The sequence below is a fragment of the Chaetodon auriga genome, chromosome 11 (assembly GCF_051107435.1).
Source record: "Chaetodon auriga isolate fChaAug3 chromosome 11, fChaAug3.hap1, whole genome shotgun sequence".
NCBI lineage: Eukaryota > Metazoa > Chordata > Actinopteri > Chaetodontiformes > Chaetodontidae > Chaetodon > Chaetodon auriga.
Window position 1 is genome coordinate 796790 of NC_135084.1, and position 13239 is coordinate 810028.

Below are 13239 nucleotides of genomic sequence, written 5' to 3' on the forward strand. Positions count from 1 at the left end.
CAATATTTGTGAGAAATGGTCTTGATTTGTATATAGAAAATGTTTTAGATCGTTGAGTTCAGCTCATGAAAAACGCTAGCAAAAACAAGTGTTGCGTTTCTATTTTTGTTCAGTGTACATCAAGTCTCTGGCCACAAATACAACACAAACTGTTGAGTCTGTCTTATGAAGCACAAAGACTCACACTGAGTGAAAAAAAAGTGAAAAAACAAAAGAAACTGTTCCACTTCCATGATGGTCTGAGTAAAACTTTGACAACAATAATAATACAAAAGACATACTATCCACAGAGACAGATCTCTAATGGGTTTTAAGGTTCTACAGGTTAATTTTCATCCTGACTGAAAATGGAAACTTGCCTGGCAGATATGAAAACACATGGCAGCCTGCCTTGGAAGATGATTGGCATTAATGTCAGGCTTTGAGTTAAAACAACACAGTCATGGTATAAGACAGTCTATCTGTATAAATATTGATGACAAAAGTTTCTATGAAGAGATAAAAATTGTTTCAAACAAGAATCAGGACCCTTGCACCTAATTTATTGAGGAAGGATCATCTATTTTCATCTGTCTGATTGTTAATGGATTACCTGCCAGCAACCTTTTGAAAAACACACATTTTATTATGACTGAGCAAGAGGTCATCTGTTGCCAAAGGTACAGTATCATAATAAGTGGAGTTTGTGAGTATTGTTGTAGCTACTCATACCTGTTGGTGATTCTGCCCTGACTCTTCCTGAGGTACTGGGTTGATGCCTGTTGTCTGCTGCTGTCTGATCTCTTTATCTGTCACAACAGGCTCAGTCTGAACTCTGCTTGTTAACAGATCTTCTGTAGAGCTCTGGCTATGGCTCTGTGGCTGTCCTCTTGTTTCCAGGAGAACCCTGTTTACAGCACTCATGGCAGCTTCGCGACATAGAGCCATAAGGTCTGCGCCCACGTAGCCTGGGGTGAGCCGAGCCAGCTGCTTGTAGTCAAAGTCCTCTGGCAGCTTTAGCTTTCGACACAGCGTCTTCAAGATCCTGACAGAGCAGAAATTCAAACTATTTGCACACACATACTATGTGTTTACCTCAAAGAAGGAAGAATCTACTGGAAACAAGCTTTGGATGCAATTCAAGGAGAGCAACAGACACAGTCATACTATATTAAGATACATTCCAATATCCTTATGAGAAAAACCACCAATATCATACATTGCATTGCACTTGAGAAATGCTGTTGCATAGAAAGGACACTGAATTTCATGAGTCTATGTATATGCACAAATATGTACAGTTTATAAATGTACTGTTGCCAATATGAATACTAAATAGTGTTATTGCATAGTTGAGAAAAAATATACAACAACTTAAAAGGATGTAATGGTATCGCACCATAGGAAATGGATAATGTGAGCATGTATTAGCATTGATAACAGTAGTGCAAAACAATGCTACATTACATGATGCTGGCATTAAACAGTCTGACAGCTGTAGGAGTGAATGACCTTTTCTAGCGTTCTTTTTCCACACAAAACGGCCGGAGGTGCTGGAACTAGCTACCACTTCTGTGGCACCATCTTGCATTCTAAGTAAATACATATCTACGCAGCTGACAAAATCATTAACTTATTTTTATCTTTTATGCACAGTGTCAGTTGTTTTCTGTTCATTTGGTCCAGAGCCTGGTATCTCAAGAACTACTGTGCAGATTACCATGAAACTGCTGTGGATATTTATGGCACTATGAATGAAGACTGTATTGACCCCCCAACCTTTCCTCTAATGACACTGTTTTCCACGTGTACACAAAAAATATCTCAATCTAACATGGTTGTATGTCATCTATGAAACACAGACGCCCCCCTTCTGTACATGACAAGAATGATCACTAAATATCAAAGATGTGCAAGTATACTGTGTATGATGATGAATAAATGAAGGAAGTATATATTCTAGTGGCTAATACATAGCACTGTGACAAAAATTAAAGTTAAATAGTAAAACGGGCAGCTCCTGTCACACTGAAGAAGAAGACAAACAGGCTTTGTTACAGCTTTCTTCTCCACTATCTGTTGATGTTGTGAAACTCAGCTGTGAATTCTAAAGACTTTCAAACACATGAACAGTGAGCTGGAGGAAATCTCGGGATTTAGAGATGATATATGGAGATCTGACAAAACCACCAAGTAAAGGACAAAAGTGCAATTAGAAATGTTTTTTGAGCCTAATAATCTCAATTACTGTAACTACAATACTTATGGATACTCGTATCTGTGTAATCAGGCATGGCTGACCTGAGACGAGCTGCTTCATCAGGAATACCCAGGCAGATTTCTCTGTCAAAGCGTCCAGCTCTGCGGAGGGCGGGGTCCAGGGAGTCTGGCCTGTTGGTGGCACCGATGACCAGGACCTGTGCTGTTAATGTCAGACTATTCAAGTCTGTCAGGAGGCAAGCACCAGAAAAACGCAATCTCATCTGTAGAAGTCCAGTTTAAGGATTTGATAGCATTCTGTCTGCATCTGTTTTACACATGTACCAAATTGCATATGTGGACAGCAATATTTCATCAAGTACAGTTGAAAGAAAGTGTATTTAATGGAATAATTCACAGGAATTATCAGTAATTAAAATAGCTGGCCCTAAAAAGTAATACCAATACCATGTAGACTTTCATGTGAGTATGCTTGTTCCAGCAAGTATAAAATTATCTCTGAGGAATTACATGTCACTCTGAAGGCAGTGTATCCTACCATCCATGCAGGTTAGCAGCTGGGCTACAATCCTCCGCTCCATGTCTTTAGAGGCCACCTCTCTCTTGGGGGTGATGGCATCTATCTCATCTATGAACAGGATACATGGGGCAGAGGTCTGCAAGGGGAGAGTAAAAAAACAATCATGTTCAGAGAGAAAAACTTATCCATCATTATTAATTATACATCAATAATAGCACTTATACTGTATCAGCAAGAGGAAAAGCACGACAGACCACAGCCAGGTCAAACAGCTCTCTCAGCTTCTGCTCAGACTCCCCAGACACTCCAGACACCAGCTCCGGAGCAGACACCTTCAACATGGGCAGCTGCAGCTCCTGAAACACACGATAACATCCCTTTGTCTAACATACTCATAAAATACACACAATGTTTGTTTATGTCCCACTTACTCAAGCCTAGCTGTAAAAGTAGCAGTTTTAGTAACTGTTTTGGCCAAAACCATTTCAAAAATACAAAACTCTTACTAAACATAAAGAAAACGGCACACCATAAATCTGACATCAAAGGGTTAATTGTCAGCAAGTGTGTGCAGCACATCTTTCCGCTTGTCCTCTTTGGCTGAAGATAATAAGGTTATCGACTTCATTTCACACAGCTCTCAGGATCTGTGAACCGAATGTGTGTCACCTCTTCAAGAGACAGAAGATCAGGAAGACGTCAGGCCTAGACAGCTTGTCCCCCTCTGTGTGAAAGTCTGTGCTGACCAGCTGACACCCATTTCTCACATACCTTCAACAAATCACTGGAGCTGTGTGAAGTTCCTTCATGCTTCCAATGCTCTATAATAATCCTTTGAGAGAGCCCCCCCTGCTGGACCCCCCATATTTTGCCAACTGGGCAAGCAGGTCAGCGGAGGAAGCTTCCTCACAGACGAGAAGCAGCAAGAGAGACATGTGCTCTCCTCCCTGCTCTTCTCTCTCTACACAAACAACTGCACCTCAAGAGACCCATCTGTTAAACTCCTCAACTTTGCAGACGACAAAACTCTCTGCCTCATGCGAGACGATCCACTATTTCTCAGGGCCTTCAAACATAGCCTCAATCATCAAAAAGGCACAACAGAGTATGTAGTTCACAAAGTTCAACCTGCCTCAACAGCTGCTGATCCAGTTCTACACAGGAATAATCCAGTCTGTTCTATGCACATCCATCATCATCTGGTTTGGGTCTGCCAACAAATAGGACAAGAACAGACTGCGACTGACATAAGTACTGCTGAGAAAATCATTGGTGCCAACCTGCCTTCCATTTAGGACTTACACATTCCAGACCGAGGAAACAGGCAGGAAGCATCACTGCAGACTGCTCACATCCTAAACACAACCTGTTCCATTCATCACTCACTGTTGTCATCAACGTACATTTGCAATCAAAATTAATAAACCCCAATTGCATATTAGGCCTATTGGCAAAATGTACAATTTTTCAGTTGTTTGCAATAAACAAAGTAGACAAGAACAGCTGAAATAGTTGAATAAAACTAATATTACCATGGTTCTTATCCAAATTCAACACAAAATGCTACTTTTAATCACTACTGCAGTCTCAAAATTATTCAACCATCTGTCTCAAGCACACTTAGTGCAACTAATCAAGGGCTTCATTAGTTCAGGTGTGCTTGAGATAGAACACATAAATACCGGACTCCAAGCCGTACACCACTACTGATCCAAAAGCACAAGAAAAGTCGGCTCAAATATGCTCAAAACCATATAAATAAGCCAGAGAAGTCTTGGAATTCTTTTCTGTGGAGCAATGAAACAAAACTGGAACTTTTCAGGCCTATGGAACAGCAGTATGTCTGGAGGAAGAAGAATGAAGCATATGCTGAAAAGAACACCCTGCCTACTGTGAAGCATGGTGGTGGCACACCGATGCTCTGAGGCTGCTCTGCTGCCTCTGGCAGTGGAAACCTGCAGCGTGTGGAGGGCACGATGGATTCAGTCAAGTATCGGAAAATCTTTGGAAAAAACGTCATGCCGTCTATAAGGAAGCTGAAGCTTGGGCGTCATTGGACCTTCCAACAGGACAATGATCCCAAGCATACCTCAAAGTCCACCAAGGCTTGGTTTCAGAAGAAGAAATGGAAGATTCTAGAGTGGCCATCACAGTTGCCTGACTTGAACCCCATAGAAAATCTCTGGTGGGATTTGAAGAAGGCAGTTGCAAAACGCACACCCAAAAATATTACTGAACTGGAGGCCATTGCCCATGAGGAATGGGCTAAGATTCCTCAGGAATCAGAAACTGGTGTCTGGCTATGCATCACGTTTGTAGCAGGTCATCACAGCAAAAGGGTGCTCTACTAAGTATTGAAGATGCATGTCATGAACGGGTTGAATAATTTTGAGACTGCAGTAGTCATTTAAAGTAGCATTTTGTGTTGAATTTGGATCAAAACCCTTGTAATATTAGTTTCACTGAACTACTTAAACAGTTCTTGTGTAATTTGTTTATTGCAAACAACAAGCCTAAAATGCAATGGGGGTTGAATAATTTTGATTACAACTGTAAATACCTGCACATTGTAAATTTCACTGTAAATATTGTTCATTGACTCATCATTACTAGTATATTGTGGCATTCCAGCTAGAGGCAGCAGGATGAACACAAACTTAGAAACTGCAATCAAAATCCAACAAAGTACATTTTGAACTATGTGTGGATTTCTGTTTGGTTGTAACCTTTCTCAGTAAGTACAGAACTACTAAGTTACAGGACCCCACCCTTGGTAATGCCTTAATGTCCAAGTCCTTGAGGGAACTGTGGTGGGTGCCCTGTTAATTCCTTCCTACCCTCACTTTGCAGTGAAGAATAGCCTTTTGTATTAAGTAGTAAAAAAAATATGGTAAAGTAACTGAGCAACTCCTGGTTCCCCGAACTCATAGCTCCACTGTCGTGCAGTTAAGCCACATTCATTTGCTGGAAGCACACTTGGGGGTAGAGAAAATAAAGGAAATAGTGTTGCAAAGGTTATTTTGGCCAGGGTTCACGGGGGGTAGAGAACTTCTGCCGCATTTGCCCAGAGTGCCAGACCATGACCCCAAAACAGACTTACAGGAGTCCAGTTGTCCCATCGCCCATTACAAAATTCCCATTTGAAAGGGTAGGAATAGATATTGCGGGTCCCCTCCTCACGAGTGCTCGCACACACTTGGCAGGGACCGTTCACAGTAACTGAAAAGGTGGGGGAAGTCAACTAAAAAGTTCAGCAACTGGAGAAGAGGAAAGGTCAGCAAATTTACCATGTTAATCTCAAAGAAATGCCATGATCGAGATGTACTGTTCACTTGTCTGCCCTCCAGAGAGTTTGAAGAACCTGCCCGGGAGTGAAACCGTCCTGGAATCCCTCCGACAAGCAGGCTTCACCGCAAATCCCAAGAAATGTAAGCTGGCCTTCAGTGACACAAACTGCCTGGGGTACACCATTGGACTGGCCCTCGTCAGACCCCAAGAGGCAAAACTCTGAGCCATAAAGGACAGGACAAAAATGCAGACCAAGAAGCAGGAGAGACCTTTTTTGGGTCTTGCAAATTATTACAGACAGTTCATCTCTGACTTTACCATGGAAGCTGGTCCTCTCAGAACTGTCAACCAAGAAGCACTCCTGTATGGTGAAATGGATCCCCGCTGCAGAGGAAGCATTTGGCAACCTGAACAGAGCCTTGTGTTCAAAACCCATCCTTACTGCCCCTGACTTCAGCAAGGAGTTTGTGGTCCAGACACATGCCTCTGAGTTGATTCTGGGCAAGGTGCTAGCTCAGGTCACTAAAAGTGTGGAAAACCCAGTTCTTTATTTGAGTTGGAAGTTGCTGCCAAGAGAGGAGAAATATGTCACGATAGAGAAAGAGTGCCATGGCATAAAATGGGTCCTATAAACACTCAAATACTACCTGCTTGGAAGGAGATTCTACTGACATACCATTCTCTTTTACAATGAACGGCAAAAAATACTGAGACAAACTAGACTTAAGCCTCCAGCCTTTTAACTTCTTTGCTGTTCACATACCCGGACAGCACCATGGCAACACAGATGCCCTGTCCCACCGCAATGCCTTCTGGTCCTCATTCACCCTGCTGATGTAGCATCAGGTCTGGGGAGAGGGAAATGTGGCATCACAAGGGGCCAGGTAGTGGAGGGGTGCTAAATTCCCACACAGTAATGTTACTTGAAGACAGACCCTGTGTAGCTCTTCTAGATTCAAGAAGTAATCACACCCTAGTCAGACGGGACAGTCTACCGCAATATGTCATTTTTTTGTGGAGGGACAGCCAATGCTATCTGCATTCATGATGACAAGATAGGATATCCCAAAGCTAAGTAGCTATCCAGGTTGAAGGTCAACACTACTTGCTGTCAGTAAGGGTATTTGAATGACCCTATCAGATCGCGTTTGCCTGCAAGCTCCTCATCCTTTCTGACTTGATAGCCAAGCAGTCTCATGAGGTGAGGGGTAGCTGTACCAGTAAAAGTTTGCTAGCTGTTACAAGGTCAAAAGCAAGTGGGAACAGGGTAGTTCAACAGTGGGGTAGGAGGAGTTACTTTTTGCGAATGAGGGAGTTTCTAGGGTTGAGCACACCAGACAGCCTAAGGAAAAGCAAGAGACAGAAGAGACAGGACAGAGTAAGGGGAAGAAAGTAGCTGAGCATGTGTCTGAGCCTTTAAAGTAACAGATGACCTAGTTGAGTGCTCTAATAAGACCCTCAAGTCCATGCTTAGGAAGTCTGTGAATGGCACCGATGGCTTCCATTCTTGTTACTCGCATATAGAGAAGTCACACAATCATCAATCAGGTTTTTACCTTTCCAGCTGATGCACAGATGTTCAGTGTGGGGGCCCAATGAATATCTCAAAGGAGGCCTGGGAGGGTCCCATGCTACAACAGCAGCGTAGTGACTCTCATATGTACTGAAAATGAAAGACAAACTGGACCAACTTCAGAAGCAGAGTTATGAGAAGGCTTCTAGGAGGAGAGTTTTAAAGGAGTTGTTCTCGTACCGCTGCCAACATCTGAAAGTGGTCTACTCTCCAAATGGCAGGAGCCATACAGGATTAGAAAAAAAACTTTTGTTGCCAAACTGCCAGAAGAAGCATCAAATTTTCCATGTAAACCTTCTAAAAGAGTTGGTAGACCAACCAGAGCAGTCTAAAAGCTCGTTGGCACGCACTGTTGTTGATGAGGAAGAACTTTGGGAATTTGGGAAAATAGTAATAATAATGACAATAATAATGGCGGCACGGTGGAGCAGCAGGTAGTGCGCGTGCCTCACAGCAAGGAGGTCGCTGGTTCGATCCCCGGGTCGGGCAGGGCCTTTCTGTGTGAAGTTTGCATGTTCTTCCCGTGCGTGGGTTCTCTCCGGGCACTCCGGCTTCCTCCCACAGACCAAAAACATGCTCATTAGGTTAATTGGTGACTCTAAATTGTCCTTAGGTGTGAGTGTGAGTGTGAATGGTTGTATGTCTGTATGTCTGTCTGTGTGTGTTGCCCTGCAATCGGCTAGCGACCGGTTCAGGATGTACCCTGCCTCTCGCCCATTGCCAGCTGGGATAGGCTCCAGCCCCCCGCAACCCTGAAAGGGATAAGCGGGTATAGAAGATGAATGAATGAATGAATAATAACAATAACAACAATAACAACAACACTGTAGATAAACACCAGGAGCTGCAAGCTCATTCGGCGAAAGAGCGCTTAAGTCTGAAGCCAAGTTGTACGCATCTCATTAAACATCAGGTCACTCTGTGGTCCACAGAGCCACAGCCTCAGGGATACCACCTGATACCACCCATTCCAGCCAGCCTGCTCTTGAGCTGCAGCAAGAAGTATAGGAGATGCTAGCAAAAGGAATCATCAAGACTTCTTGCAGTGAGGTGTATCCTTGTGGTGTTGGTTCCAAAGAAGGATGACCCTAAACTGAGATTCTGTGTCAACTTCTCAAAGCTGAATGTGTCTGTCTTTGATCCTTATCCAGTGCGAAGGACTGGGGACCTGGTTGACCACTTGGGAAGTGCAAACGTCCGAATGACCTTTGACCTCTGCAAAGGGTACTGGCAGATGCCCTCAACAGAATATTCAATGGACTTGGATGAAGTTTTGAGAGGAGTGGAGGACTAACCATTAGCCTACACTGATGAGATCTCCAGCCAGACCTGGATGGAGCAAGTGCAAAATCTTGCAACTCATGTCTTTTAATGCATCCAAAGTGAAGAAGTGTCATTTTTGCCAAGCCTGAGGTCCACTACCTTGGCTATGTGATTGGAGATAAAGACATCCATCCTCAGGTGGATAAAAGTAAAAGATGAAAAGAGAACGTCTTCTACAATATGACAACAATCCTAAACACACCTGTAATGGGAATTCTTATTATTCATCTTCTCTGTACTCAATCATAAGTATTCACTGTCTTAAAGCCAAATGAACAACCATATCATATGATTAGGTGCGTGCGTGAGTCATAATCTGCTGACCATGTAACCACGTACAGTATGTTATTACGCACTGATTAAGTGAACCTTGTGTCCTGATTGTACAACACTTTATGACGTGCCTACTGTGCTGACATTGTTCTGATGATAGAACAAAGTCATCCTGTCTATAAAGATAATATATTGTATATAAACTATCAACTTCTCCTGCTCCGGGCTCTTTCTTGTCATCTCACACTCGAGACAGCAAGAAGGGAGTCCGTCTGCAGGCGTCAGAATAAACTCACAGAAAGACAACGAACGACTCTGTGCTTTTTAGTACAAAATTGCCAGAACACACCTCTAAAACCACAGTTTGCAGTGGCTGTCACAGTCCCCCAAGATAAACAGCATCAAAAATCTATGGATAGACCTCAAAAGAGCAGTTCATGCACTACAGAGTCTCCTGGAACCCGAAGCCTTTTGCAGGAAGATTGGGCAAAAATCTTTTCTATTTTTGTTATTTTAATACTGTAAAAGATAGGATTAAAGTTATCTTGCTTGAAATATTAAAGAAATGTGTCATCTTCAGCCTTATGTCATTTTGAAATCAGGTCATCTTTTGCTCCCTTAATTACTGACAGTAACAGAAATTTTGACAAGGGGTGCCCGAATGTTTGCATGCAACTGTATGTGCATAATAAATTTTAACCTTTTTTCCTTTTTTGTACCCATTAATGTAACACAATATTTTCATATTCCATGGGAAGCCATTTTCCTCATGGGTTGGTGCTGTCCAGTACTCACCCCAGCCACAGCCTGAGCCAGCAAGGTCTTTCCACAACCGGGAGGTCCATGAAGGAGAAATCCCCTTGGCGGAACCATTCCCAGCTGCTGATACACCTCTGGGTGATGAATGTGGATCAGCAGCTTACACACCTCCTGCAACAATGTCAAATAATAACAAGTGGAAAACTACATGACGAATGAATTAAACAACATACAATCACCACTGATAAAATTAAAGCTCCATTATGAAGAATTTCAAAACTTCTGACTTTGGTGAGTCGTTGTGGACACTGTGACTCACAGCAATGTACTACAGCCATCCCCATTTCATAATAGAAGAAAACAACAAACAACATCACAAGGTTAAGGATACTAACCGCTAAGGTCTCTTCATTACCTCCCACATCTTCAAATTTCAGAGGGGGATACTGCAGCTCTGGTGATTTTGATTTTGCTGGGAAGTAAGTAAATCATAGAGAAAAGAATACTTGTAAATCAACATAGTGGACTGTAAAAGAAATCACAGTGGACTGTAGTAACGTTACAGATATCTGATAAACAGACAAAGTGATTAGTCAGTTTGACAAACTAGATAAACAAACATTACATAAAACAAAATAAATATATGAATCAATAATGAAAATAATTGTTAGTTTCAATCCTACGGGCAACGCTTGACAAGCTTGATAAGGATTATGTTGCTGCGTGGTGCTCAATAATAAGTGTGTATCACAGACAGACAGACAGACAGACACACACAGACACACAGACACACAGAAACACACACAGAAACACACACACAAACACACACACACACACACACACACACACACACACACACACACACACACACACACACACACACTATGGTTAGAGTGACAAACTAGATGATGTGGTACCTTTCTTGTTCAGGGTGCGAGGCTCAGTAGTTTCAGTGGAGATCTTTGTCCTTTTGTTTGACTTTTTCTGGGATATGTCAGGCTCCAGGCTGGAAACATCTGTCTGCTTGTGACACAAATAAATAGCAGTAGGAGTATGAGTCGAGCATCATCAGTTGAATGCATATAGTATAGAATAAATATCAATATGAAATTACTTGAGTCAGAGGACCAGATTATCAGGTGACCACGCAAACCTGCGTTCATTCCTTAATTTATCTGTTGTTGTGTTAAAGATGAATCTTTCCCCCATAGCTGAATCCGCTCACATTCATTCCTTTCCTTGTGAAGTAGGTGTGTGTTGTGTGTGTGGCCTCAGCGGGGCATGGGCCATGGACCATATCCTGCTTCTCCCTTATCCCACTAGCGATAGCCTGAGAAGATAAACCAAGCTAAGCTAAACAAAGCCTATACTCATAGAATGAGGAGTTACTAACATTTGCATCTACTCAGTCGGATGGGGGCAGACTCACCACTACTTTTCTGCGGTCCAGCCAAAAACATAATTCTGACTTCGGGGTGGAGGAGTGACTTTCTATTATATGAAGAAGACCACAGCATTCACAGAAATGTCCTGTAAACATTATATAACAACAAATCTGTGTAGATATGGTTGCTACTGTAACACAGGAACCATGGCATATATTGGTGACGGCAACAGAGGAATCTCAAAGCCATAAAGGTTTTCTTTAAGCCATTCCTGAATGAGTAATACACAAGATAAACCTGAACCAAATGGAACATTTGTTTATACTCAACAATGAGTATCAGTACACATGCAGCCATATTCACAAACATTCTCAGTCCTCTCAGAGAGCACCAATCTTAGCCTAAAAATTTCTAGCAATGAGTCCTAGTTTAGGGGTGATTTAGGAAAATCTATTTGCACAGTAAGTTATTCACATGCTGATAGTTGTTATATTTATTGGCTTACATTTTGTACCATGCTGGTAATTTTAGTGTGCGATCTATTTGATAGACCCATTAACAAGGGAAAATGAATCAGCTTCATCAGTTTACATTATTGTTGGCCAGCTTATATGAGTAGCTGTGTTAACTGACAAAACTCTACCATAAACATGACTCCAACATTCCAACATTAGAGATGTGTCCTGCACTAAACCCTTCTCTCAAGCTGTTTGTTTAATATCTGAAATGCACCGAGTGTAAATATCCTCTCTCTATCTCATGAAGTGAGGAAGGATTAATGTTTTGGTGAGGAAAATCCAGCCACATGTCCAGGTTTCTGCTGTAATAGTCCTTGTACTGTTCAGCACAGTGGTCGGCAAGTCTCCTCCTCTCAGCACTAAAAGGTCAACTGTCAGTCATGCATCACAGACATCACAAGAAAGCCTGACCAATATATCAGCATCAGCATCTGTATCAAACTGTCTAGTTTAAAATGTCCTGCAAAGTACATCTTGGTCACAGTTTCTGAATATACACACTTAAGGAATCCATGTCAAATATAAAGACTTTCAGGACAAACATGCTGTCCACAAGTACATACATTTGATGCTGTATTAGCTGGCTCCTCTTCACACAGGTCGATGAAGATGTTGTTCTTCTCATGTCGTCTGCCTCGATCAATGAACCAGCCTCCTGTGGAAACCTGTGTCCCTGGACTCAGAGTGGGGTTGACTATACTGGCAGGACTGCTGACAGCAAGCTGATCTCTTCTGGGTGAGCTGGTGCTGGAGTCAAGGTGTCCCTTCCGGTACAGAGATGTAAGAGAGCTGTTCATGTGGTTGGTGGGCTGTAGAAGGCAAAAAGCAGCGGCAAGGTATGGTTAAATATCACTGTCAAAAAGGGCTGCAAGAAGACTGTAACAGTCCAACATATGGGAAATGTTATTTTTGGCCACCTATCTAATAATCAGCTGACATTACTGATATTAAATTCATGTCTGTGCATCCAGTGCAGACATAGGTGCAGTATGTGTTTAACCCACCTTAGTACAAAAAGTAAAACAAGAGGGAAATTGTGAGCCAAGCTATACCAAAGAAGTAAATACACTGCGTGCACATTAGGCAAGTTGTATTCCTGAGGATTAATTTTATTTCTGAACAAATACAGTGCTCTCAGTCAATCCAAAATGTTAATAAACCTCAAACCTGAGTATTTAACAAATGAAAAGTGATTTTTTTATTTTTTCAGGAGAATATCTATGTGTGCACAATTATTTGGCAACTATTAGTGTGCAGAATTATTATGCAACTAAATGAAAAAATAAATAAATAAAAATACATTTTTCCCATCTCACTTGTTTATTCAGTAGAGTAAAAAATAACAAATAAATGACTCAAAATACTCAAAATTTTGTTGACATTTCATCAAATATTCAGTGA

The 13239-nt window shown here is 41.9% G+C and overlaps 1 protein-coding gene across 8 annotated transcripts in view; it reads right to left on the reverse strand.

The window, feature by feature from the left end:
• nvl (nuclear VCP like) overlaps window positions 1-13239 on the reverse strand; it is a 59024-nt gene that overhangs the window by 35684 nt on the left and 10101 nt on the right. For 4 of the 8 annotated variants that reach the window (XM_076742447.1, XM_076742446.1, XM_076742443.1 and 1 more), the window contains exons 7-14: window positions 12402-12647; window positions 10853-10958; window positions 10331-10407; window positions 9972-10106; window positions 2974-3075; window positions 2738-2855; window positions 2281-2425; window positions 712-1024 (exon numbers count right to left, since the gene is read on the reverse strand). In XM_076742447.1, the coding sequence (XP_076598562.1) occupies window positions 712-1024; window positions 2281-2425; window positions 2738-2855; window positions 2974-3075; window positions 9972-10106; window positions 10331-10407; window positions 10853-10958; window positions 12402-12647 (1242 nt within the window). Of the gene's footprint in view, window positions 1-711; window positions 1025-2280; window positions 2426-2737; window positions 2856-2973; window positions 3076-9971; window positions 10107-10330; window positions 10408-10852; window positions 10959-11160; window positions 11266-11364; window positions 11403-12401; window positions 12648-13239 lie in introns of those variants that run through there. The other 4 variants (XM_076742448.1, XM_076742445.1, XM_076742444.1 and 1 more) reach the window with 2 other exon arrangements.